Below are 11,785 nucleotides of genomic sequence, written 5' to 3' on the forward strand. Positions count from 1 at the left end.
TGGTAAATCAGGGCTTAATGATGGTAAATCATTAAGCATCATGGGTGTTTCCCAAAGAACCATAGCCCGGTGCTCGCACCCCCCCATCCCCCACCCCGGCTTCACCCCACTGAAATAGCAATCCGCCAAAGTCAGGGAAGGGAACGGCAAGCGACTCGCTGATTGGTTTATTACTGCCTGATTTCCTGTCATTACCATAGCAAAGACACACTGACACGCCCCCCTAAATCAAGCTGCATGGTGCACGGATGAGGGCTCACCAAAAGGATCGCCCCAAGTGTTCCCTGGATGTTTTGCAGACATGTACGTATATATTCAGAAGACCTCATAATCTGCATAATTATACTGGGTCTAAAAGCTTAGAATTATCTTTATTAATATTATTACATATGATTAAAATATTCATATTCAAAATATTCATTAGTATTAGAAATTATTAAAACTATAATTTCATTTAAACCTAACTTGTAGATCGCTGTTATGTGCAAAAAAATAAATATAAAGCTTAAAGGGCTGGTTTACCAGAAAGGGATTAAGCCAAACTTTACTTTCAATAGAGAGCCACCATTCCGAATGCTTTGTAGCATTGTAGACGGCTTAATCCCTGTCTGGGAAGCCGGCCCCTACCGGCCCCCTAGTTCGAATTCTAGGTTAAAAGGTCTTATTCTCTGGATATGAACACAGGTAAAGGCATTAAATGTGTTTCTCTGACACACACACACCTAAATCAGGGGTCAGTGGGCGGGGCAGTGTTCTCTACTCTGAGAGCAGGTTCCCTCACCTCTGTTCTGTACACCAGCTGCTGGGTGCCGTCGTCGTTCACTCTGTAGATTTCTAAAAACGGATCCGACTTGCTGAAAAAGTCCTGCAGGAACCACAAGCACCATCAAATGCCAGCATCAGCATCAGCATCACACTGTCTCCACACACTGTCTCCACACACTGTCTCCATACTGTCTCCATACACTCTCCACACACTGTCTCCATACAGTCTCCATACTGTCTCCATACACTCTCCACACACTGTCTCCACACTGTCTCCGCACACTGTCTCCACACACTGTCTCCACACACTGTCTCCATACTGTCTCCATACTGTCTCCATACACTGTCTCCACACACTGTCTCCATACTGTCTCCATACACTGTCTCCATACTGTCTCCACACACTGTCTCCACACACTGTCTCCATACTGTCTCCATACACTGTCTCCATACAGTCTCCATACAGTCTCCATACTGTCTCCATACACTGTCTCCATACAGTCTCCATACTGTCTCCACACACTGTCTCCGCACACTGTCTCCACACACTGTCTCCATACTGTCTCCATACACTGTCTCCATACACTCTCCACACACTGTCTCCACACTGTCTCCACACACTGTCTCAACACACTGTCTCCATACACTGTCTCCATACACTGTCTCCATACTGTCTCCACACTGTCTCCACACACTGTCTCCATACACTGTCTCCACACACTCTCCACACACTGTCTCCACACACTGTCTCCATACAGTCTCCATACTGTCTCCACACTGTCTCCATACTGTCTCCACACACAGTCTCCATACCGTCTCCACAGTCTCCACACTGTCTCCATACAGTCTCCATACTGTCTCCATACACTCTCCACACACTGTCTCCACACTGTCTCCGCACACTGTCTCCACACACTGTCTCCACACACTGTCTCCATACTGTCTCCATACTGTCTCCATACACTGTCTCCACACACTGTCTCCATACTGTCTCCATACACTGTCTCCATACTGTCTCCACACACTGTCTCCACACACTGTCTCCATACTGTCTCCATACACTGTCTCCATACAGTCTCCATACAGTCTCCATACTGTCTCCATACACTGTCTCCATACAGTCTCCATACTGTCTCCACACACTGTCTCCGCACACTGTCTCCACACACTGTCTCCATACTGTCTCCATACACTGTCTCCATACACTCTCCACACACTGTCTCCACACTGTCTCCACACACTGTCTCAACACACTGTCTCCATACACTGTCTCCATACACTGTCTCCATACTGTCTCCACACTGTCTCCACACACTGTCTCCATACACTGTCTCCACACACTCTCCACACACTGTCTCCACACACTGTCTCCATACAGTCTCCATACTGTCTCCACACTGTCTCCATACTGTCTCCACACACAGTCTCCATACCGTCTCCACAGTCTCCATACTGTCTCCATACTGTCTCCATACTGTCTCCACACACAGTCTCCATACCGTCTCCACAGTCTCCATACTGTCTCCATACTGTCTCCACACATTGTCTCCACACACTCTCCACACACTGTCTCCACACTGTCTCCATACCACCTCCACACACTGTCTCCATACTGTCTCCACACACTGTCTTCACACACTGTTTCCACACACTCTCCACAAACTGTGTCCACACACTGTCGTCACACACTCTCTCCATACCATCTCCACAGTCTCCATACTATCTCTGTATCCATACACATATACTAACACTGTATCCATACACATTCTCAACACACAGTTTCCACACCATTTTCCACACTGTCTTCACCGTCTCCACATACATTCTCCACACGGTCTCTGCACACTGTCTCCACACTGTCTCCACATACCCACACTGTTCAAACTCCTATTAACAAATCTGGATTTTCAGAATGTGGATCTGTGTCTTATGGGCCCCAGTGAGACAAACAGACTAATGAAAGACCCTCAAATTAAAGTTTCAGTTTCAGAAAAGAATAAATGCTGATGATTTAATTGTGAAATCAGCGGTAATTTACTCACTATTGTAAGAGCAGCATTAACTCATTAACTATTAAATGTGGCTGATTTCTAATTTAACCCCCTTCCCAGACTCCTCTGCATCTACAGCCTGCTTTCTGAAGGTCTCAGAGAGCTCTTTGGATCTGGACATGCTGATTTGTCTTTCCTAAACAAGCAAGATCTTAAACCAGCTCTAAATCTAGTCCTTACAAATACACATGAATTTGGACAAAAGTATTGGGACACCTGCTCATTCATTGTTTCTTCTGAAATCAAGGCTATTAAAAAGAGTTTCTCCTGCTTTTGCTGGAGTAACTGTCTCTACTGTCCAGAGAAGAAGACTTTCTACTGGATTTTGGAGGAGAAGCATTGCTGTGAGGATTTGATTGCATTTAGCAACAAGAATGTTAGTAAGACCAGGATGTTGGATGATGATGATCATCATCCCACCTCATCATCCCCATCCCCTCCCCAACTCATCCCAAAAGTACTGGATGGAGCTCCACCATCCATCATTCCAGAGAACACAGCTCTTTCACTGCACCACAGTTCCTCAGTGCTGGGGGGCTTTAGACCCAGGAGGTGAGGAGAGTGAGTCTCCTTTACGGTTCATTAGTGGAGGCTTTGTGTTCTCCGTGTTTCCTGATGGTAAAGATAAACTTGTTCTTAATGGCTGTTTTGAGTGGAAATGAATAAATAATGATCCGTTTATGGGATCAACCACAGCTTTTATTAATCAAATATTAATTTCAGATGCAGCTCGTCTGCTCTCGCGCATCTGGCCCTGAGAGAGAGAGAGAGAGAGAGAGAGAGAGAGAGGCTCGTCTGGCTGGTGTAGGTGCTTTAATTGAATCAGAGTTTTAATTACTCCGATAGCGAGGACGTGAGAGGCTTAAGACGGGCGAGAGAAGAAAAGAAGCGCGAGAGAGAAAATGAGAAAGTGAGGAAATGTCATGCGACCTGCGAGGCGCTTACTCGCTCGCTCGCTCGCTGTGAAGCGGATCTGCTGCTCCGGGCCGTTTGTTATGCTGGTATTAATCCTCCTTATTAATTTCAGCCTCTCATAATTATCCATCTGATGAGAGCTGATGGAGTCTCCCTGAGGAACAGCGCTCTCTCTCTCTCTCTCTCTCTCCCGTTTTCTCTACCTCTTTTCTTTCTCTCTTTATCTCGCTCTCGTCCTCTTTATTGTCAGTCACTGTCTTCCTGTTTTTATCCTCCCTCTCTCTCTGTCTTTAATTCTCTCTCTCACTTTATTTTCTCTCTTGTTTTATCCCTATTTTTATTCTCTCTCTCTCTGTCATTCTACATCTCTTTCTCTCTCTCACTGTCTCTCTCGCTGTCTCTCATTGTCTCTCTCTCCCTCTGTTTCTCTCTATTTCATTCTGTCTTTCTCGTTTTGTCTCTGTCTCTTTCTCACACTCTCTCTCTCTCACTCTCTCCTTCTGTCTTTCTCTCTCTGTCTCTCTCTCACACACACACACACTCTCTCTCACTCTCTCTCTCTCATTCTGTCTTTCTCTCTCTGTCTCTCTCTCAGTCTGTCTCTCTCTCTCTCACACACACACACTCTCTCTCACTCTCTTTCTCTCATTCTGTCTTTCTCTCTCTGTCTCTCTCTCAGTCTGTCTCTCTCTCACACACACACACACTCTCACTCTCTCTCTCTCATTCTGTCTTTCTCTTTCTGTCTCTCTCTCAGTCTGTCTCTCTCTATCTCATTCTGTCTTTCTCGTTTTGTCTGTCTCTCTCTCACACTCTCTCTCTCTTTCTGTCTCTCTCTCAGTCTATCTCTCTCTCTCTCTCTCTCTCTCATTCTGTCTTTTTCTCTCTGTCTCTCTCTCTCTCTGTCATTTTGTCTTTATCTCTCTGTCTCTCTCTCCCTCTGTCTCTCTCTCTCTCTCATTCTGTCTTTCTCTTTCTGTCTCTCTCTCAGTCTGTCTCTCTCTCAGTCTGTCTCTCTCTCTCTCTCATTCTGTCTTTTTCTCTCTGTCTCTCTCTCTCTCTCTCTCTCTCTCTCATTTTGTCTTTATCTCTCTGTCTCTCTCTCTCTCTAATTCTGTCTTTCTCTTTCTGTCTCTCTCTCTCTCTCTCTCTCTCTCTCTCTCATTCTATCGTTCTCTTTCTGTCTCTCTCTCTGTCTGTGTCTCTCTCTCTCTCTCTCTCTCACTCTCTCTCTCTCATTCTGTCTTTCTCCCTCTGTCTCTCTCTCTCTCACTCTGTCTCTCGTTCTCTCCTTCTGTCTTTCTCCCTCTGTCTCTCGCTCACAATCTCTCTCTCTCTCTCGCTCTCTCTCTCTCTCTCTCATTCTGTCTTTCTCTCTGTGTCTCTCTCTCACACACTTTCTCTCTCTCTCTCTCTCTCTCATTTTGTCTTTTTCTCGCTCTCTGTCTCTCTTCATTTCTTTTATTCTCTCTCATGCTCTCTCATTTTAACCCCCCTCTCTCTTTCTCACCCCCTCACACTCTCTCTTTTTATCCCCCCCTCTCTCTTTTCCACCCCCTCACACTCTCTCTCTGCTTAGAGGAGCCCATGGCTGCTGTTTGTCTGTATCACCTGCATCACCTGCTCTTTCCTAACCCTGACTGTGAGCGAGCCAGAGCTCTAGCTCTAATGAAGGTCTGAGAGCTGTCAGGAAGTCCAAGCAAGCAGCAGAGTGTCACAAAGCTGAGATATGAGTGAGGGATACACAGGGAGCCAGGCTAACTCACCTTATCATCCAGTTTCCTGGCACTGAACGACAGCTCCACATAGTCATCGTTCCCCGTCAGTTCCTCAGCCGTGATCTGCAGACACACCAGACACCACCCCACATGATGGTAAATGCCAAACAGTCAACACCTAGCCAGGCAAATTTAGAGAAATGGGAAGCACTACAGAGCAGTAATTGGCTGTATTAGACCACACCCCCTGCATTCCTCGACTACTCTGTAAATCATCAACCTCTGAAGAGTATCTCCAAAATAGTAACTTTACAGGAGAACTTTAAATTAAAAGTCTTTTACTCTTTTTAACTTTTAATGTAGATTTTATTCCAATTCCATCATATTGGAGCATTTCTATTGGTCCATTTATCATGACATGTTCACACAGTGTAAAGAGCAGCTGTTCATCTGGTACAGAAAAATGAAAAAACATCCAAAATAGGTTTATAATAACGTAAAAACTTTTAACATTTTAAACACACAGACAGAAGCTCCAAATGGCTCAGTGGGGCCTAGGGGGTCTCGAGTTCAAATCCCGAGCCATGGCACCTTGCCATCAGCAGCCGCAGCCTGGGAGAGCACAATTTCTGAGTCAGCATTTCTAAGATTTTGGTTTCTCAAGAGGTTCTGGTCTTGGTCTCTAGATGTTCTTGAGAACTTGAGTCTTGCTCTGATCAACAATAAGTGTCTCCCATGTAGATCACCCCAGTCCATCCCAATTAACCCATCTATCCATTATCCATTCATCCATGTCATATTTCATCCATCCATCCACTCAATTCACCCCATTCCATTGCATCCATCCATCCATCCATCCATTCCATCCCATCACATCCATATATGCCTCCCTTTTTATTCCATTCCATCCAAGTCAACCCGTCATCCATTCAACCATGTTTCCCACTGTATTTTATCCATCCATCCAACCCATTCTATCCACCCATCCATCCCATTTCATCCATCCATTCCACCCTATTCCATTCATCTAGCCCATTCCATCCATTCTTCCATCTTTCCCATTCCATTGTAATCATCTATCCATCCACCCCATTCTATCCACTCATCCCATTTCATCCATCCATCCATCCACCTATCCCATTTCATCCATCCGTCCATCCATCAATCAATCTTTCCCATTCCATCCATCCATCTGTCCATCCATCTATTCCACCCTATTCCATTCCATCTGTTTTTTTATTGGATGGCAGATCAAAACTCAAGATTCATCCTTCTAAATCAATATGATTTATCCCAGAGGTTCTGGTCTTGGTCTCAAGATGTTCTCTCTGTCACACAGTCTTGCTCTGATCAACAGTAAGTGTCTTCCATGTGGATCAAGCTGGTGGTAGATCAGGCTGTGGTGAGATCTACCTGCTACAGTGATGATATTTTAAGATAGTTGGAGACTTCCTTCCTCATCTTGCTAGGACGGCCTGACCTGGCCATGATGTCATCAGTTGGTGTTCTTTGTAAACCCCTTCCCAGACTCCTCTGCACCTCCACCCTTCTTTCTGAAGGCCTCAGAGAGCTCTCTGGATCTGACCATGATGGTGATCTTCTTCACCCCTCACTTCAACCATCAATCCAGATCAGACCAGACTAAACGTCTGAGGTTTAAATAAGACTCCAGACTCCTCCAGAAGAATCCTCTCCAACCATGTTCTGATCATCTGCAGCTGATGTTCTGCAGCTGAGTCTGATTCTACACATTTGAAGGAGTGATAACTTGTTCCTCAAAGGAAAATTACATTTCTATTAAGTTGTGTGAGTTTAGTTAGATAGGTTGGGTCTTTCTGACCTTCTGCGGAGGCTCCTCAGCTGTAGAGGAGGCGTCCAGCTCACTCAAATGCCAGTTTATGATTGCACCACCTGGCTGAGAGAATGCCAGGCCTGCATCAAAGCAATGGGGGTGTCATTTATGCAAACCGCTAACAGGTACTGTGGCGTGGACTATATTAATTTAACAATAATAATTAGCACAGTATATATTAAATATCATTAGATAAAGTCTAGTGATTATTCCAAGTGATTATGGAGCATTTCTATTGGTCCATTGCAAAATATTTCTTGCACAGTCCATTCATCCACCCCATTCCATCCATTCATCCCATTCTATCCATCCATCCATTCCACCCTATTTCAATCATCCATCCATACATCCATCCATCAATCTTTCCCATTCCATCCATCCATCAATCTTTCCCATTCCATCCACCCATCTTTCCCATTTCATCCATCCATCCATTTACATTTACATTTATGGTATTTAGCTGACGCTCTTATCCAGAGCGACTTACAAGGTTACTCGTATTACAGAGGAGGGCCAATGTAGTGTTAGGAGTCTTGCCCAAGGACGCAGCACCCACAGTCACCCAGACCAGGAATCGAACCCTGGTCTTCCACATGCTGTTGTTGTAACTCAATGGCAGGTGGTGGTGTTATCTGTTGCGCCACACCAACCACATCCATCCATCACATTTCATCCATCCATCCACCCATCCATTCCACCCTATTCCATTCATTCATCCATCCATCCATCCATCTTTCTCATTCCATCCATCAATCTTTCCCATTCCATCCATCCATCTTTCTCATTCCATCCATCAATCTTTCCCATTCCATCCATCCATCTTTCCCATTTCATCCATCCATCACATTTCATCCATCCATCCATCCATCACATTTCATCCATCCATCCATCCATCAATCTTTCCCATTTCATCCATCCATCAATCTTTCTCATTCCATCCATCAATCTTTCCCATTCCATCCATCCATCTTTCCCATTTCATCCATCCATCCATCCATCACATTTCATCCATCCATCCATCCATCACATTTCATCCATCCATCCATCCATCCATCTTTCCCATTTCATCCATCCATCACATTTCATCCATCCATCCATCCATCACATTTCATCCATCCATCCATCTTTCCCATTTCATCCATCCATCAATCTTTCCCATTCCATCCATCAATCTTTCCCATTCCATCCATCCATCCATCTTTCCCATTTCATCCATCCATCCATCACATTTCATCCATCCATCCACCCATCCATTCCACCCTATTCCATTCATCCATCCATCCATCCATCCATCCATCCATCCGTCAATCTTTCCGATTCCATCCATCCACCTTTCCCATTCCATCCATCCACCTTTCCCATTCCATTCACCCACCCCATTCCATCCATTCCACCCTATTCCATTCATCCATCTATACATCAGTCCATCCCATTTCATCCATCCATCCATTCATCTATTTCACCCTATTCCATTCATCCATCCACCCATCCCATCTCATCCGATTCCATTCATGTATATCCGTCCCATTCCATCAATCCCATTTCATTATTTAACAAGCTGATTTAGAATTAGACTATATCCAGTACAGTTCTCCATCAGTTGTTCTTTTCCAACAGCAACTTACCAGTGCTTTTTCACCATAATCATTGTGGGTTAGCTGTCAATCACAGCCTCTATAGGTCAGTCCTGGTGTTCACTCAGTTCATCCTGACACTGCTGCTTATTCACTAGTGTTTCAGTTGAGCTCCTTCAGGCCTCAATTCATGCTGTAAGCTTCTGTAACTTCATTAGGAGTTTGTGACCATGTGATTACATGACCCTGCAGAACACCTCCCTCAGCACATTAAAGTCCGGACTGGTCTCAGGGGTTGCGTCAGAGTAGCTACACCTCTGTGCAGACAAGCCAACATGGAGAAGCGAGTTGTGAGAGGAAGTGAAGGAGGGAATAGGAGGGTACTGTACCGTAATGGTGGATTTCCCCACGGTGTTGCTCTGTTTGAGGAGAGCTTTGCAGAGCTTTCTCTGGGACACAATCTGCTTGGAGACAGATAAGACACAAGGAAAGCGTCACTGTTGTCACTCCTGTAAACTGCGGCTGTGGTGGAAATAAAGCCGAGCGGCTCCGCAGAGGAAAGGCGGTGGGGAGGAAACTTCAGAGCGCTGCCAGAAGAAGGAGGAGAGGAACAAACACTGCAAGCGCAGAGACAAACTGTGTTTAGGTCTAATTGTGAGTCTTCTGGCCGTAAACCAGTTCGCAGTTACGCCTCGGAAGCGTCTTCGTTTATGAATAAGCACTTCCAGTTCCACGTTATTAAAGCCATGGGGAATTAAGGGGGGGGTGGATTTGTGGTTAGATCCAGAATCAACAGCAAGTCCTCAACATTATCAGCCCATTCTCATTAAAATACAGAACCTCTCATATCGGCCCCCCAACCAAAACAAACAGTCCGCGATACGAGACCCCCTCCACTGTGGAGGGGAATGTTATTAGAGCTTGATACTGGATATTAATGTTATAAGATCTTCATTCTGGATATTAATGTTATTAGAACTTCATATTGGATATTAATGCTATTAGAGCTTGATACTGGATATGAATGTTATTAGAGCTTGATACTGGATATGAATGTTATTAGAGCTTGACACTGGATATGAATGTTATTAGAGCTTGATACTGGATATTAATGTTATAAGAACTTCATACTGGATATTAATGTTATTAGAACTTCATACTGGATATTAATGTTATTAAAGCTTTATACTGATATTAATGTTATTAGAGCTTCATACTGGATATTAATGTTATTAGAGCTTCATACTGGATATTAATGTTATTAGAGCTTCATACTGGATATTAATGTTATAAGAACTTCATATTGGATATTAATGTTATTAGAGCTTATATATATGTAATATATATATGTTATTTCAGTAGCTATAACTGAAGTATGTGCTCAACATGTAGAGTAAACCATAATTAGACTTATCTACATAAGAACTAACTGCAGAAACTGAGCTGTAGTCCACTTCTACATGCAGATGAATCAGAGATTTGACTGACAGGATCTCCGATCTGAAAGGGGACGGCTGAAGAGATGTGTGAATATTAAACAGAAAGCATGTTGGCGTTTATTACTGCTACGAAGAAAGCGCCAAATTAGCCATCTGGCACAACTCTCGCAAAAGCTTGTCTCTGCATATACACACACCACGCTCTGGAGAGAGCAGCTTTCACACCACTGAGGTGGACACCCCTGTTTCAGCGCTGAAAACACACAGACATGCAAATAAACGTCTTAACGGCTGTCTGGGTGTCATCAGGAGCGTCGGCCAAGCGCTGGGAATTTCACTGTGTGATTTCTGACACGTTCTGACTGGCTTCATAAAATCGGGCAGTTTGGTGTGAAATGGACGAACAGACGGAAAACACTGCTGCCTCTTATCATCACACTAATGAGGAAAGCAGAGTATTTCAATACACTGCCTTAGTCTGCTGGAAGATAGGGACCTTCACAGCCTTGTAATGTATTCACACCTTCATCCTTATGTTTGTCTGTGTGTGTGCAATTAAAGTAAAGCAGTGAAAGTACTAAAAAATTTAGCAAAAAGTCTCAGAATAGCGCTGGGTTTAATTTCATTAGACAGCTGAGCCTCAAAACAGTAATGTCCTCTGTGTCAATGTACAATCCCTACTATTACTCAGACTGTGAGAAGAGTTTCATGGTAGGCTTGCTAAGGTCCACGCCGTTGCGTGAGCCTGCTGGCCAAAAGAGGGGACAACGTAAGCAGTACGAGAAAAGGCAGAAGCATACCAGGCAAGCCGGCGTATGCGCTAGGCCAATGGCTAGCTCTAGCTGTTCGTTTAATTTGGCCGTTAACAACCCCTGAGTTACTGAGCTGATGTGGTCCAGCATTTTTAAAGCAGGAAACACACCAGCTATCCAGAACTGGAGTCCTCAGCTCTGGAGCTAAAGCGCTGTCTCAACCTCTCCAGGTGTTGCAGTGATGCGTCCATTAGCTCAGTTGCTAAACTAAGTAGCGACTTGGGTTTGGGTATGTCAGCATCCTCATGAGTTGCACTAACTTGTCAAAGTGTGCTACGGTAGTGTGTATTGATAAGTACAGCTGTCTTAATAAAATGGCAGGTCGGCTATTCCAATCAATGCTGGCTAGCTAACTTAGCCAATGATCCGCCCATGATTACATTACCTCCAGAACCCTGAAGGACATGGGAAAGAAGGCGGTGCCAAAAGACTGCTGGTGTCCTTCATAGTGGGTATTGAAGTGTGTGTGTGTGTGTGTGTGTGTACCTGGCCCAGTGTGCACTCCACGGCCCCCAGGCAGTCGGCCTCCCTCATGCCGTTGTGGCTGCTGCTCATGTCATAGAGCTCATAACGGAGTCGCTGTACCTCCTCAAAGTAGTAATCCAGAGTGAAGACCTTGGAGAATGTGGGGTTAATGCAGCTCCGGATCACCTCTGTCC

The 11,785-nt window shown here is 44.7% G+C and overlaps 1 protein-coding gene across 1 annotated transcript in view; it reads right to left on the reverse strand.

Annotated features, from left to right (window-relative positions):
- cpne4a (copine IVa) overlaps positions 1 to 11,785 on the reverse strand; it is a 95,387-nt gene that overhangs the window by 43,282 nt on the left and 40,320 nt on the right. Inside the window, exons 3-6 of the mRNA XM_072692513.1 lie at positions 11,613 to 11,785; positions 9,265 to 9,336; positions 5,498 to 5,572; positions 782 to 865 (exon numbers count right to left, since the gene is read on the reverse strand). The exon at positions 11,613 to 11,785 is cut by the window's right edge and continues 7 nt beyond it. Of these exons, the coding sequence (XP_072548614.1) occupies positions 782 to 865; positions 5,498 to 5,572; positions 9,265 to 9,336; positions 11,613 to 11,785 (404 nt within the window). The remainder of the gene's footprint in view (positions 1 to 781; positions 866 to 5,497; positions 5,573 to 9,264; positions 9,337 to 11,612) is intronic.

The sequence above is a fragment of the Salminus brasiliensis genome, chromosome 1, assembly GCF_030463535.1.
Source record: "Salminus brasiliensis chromosome 1, fSalBra1.hap2, whole genome shotgun sequence".
Classification (NCBI taxonomy): Eukaryota; Metazoa; Chordata; class Actinopteri; order Characiformes; family Bryconidae; genus Salminus; species Salminus brasiliensis.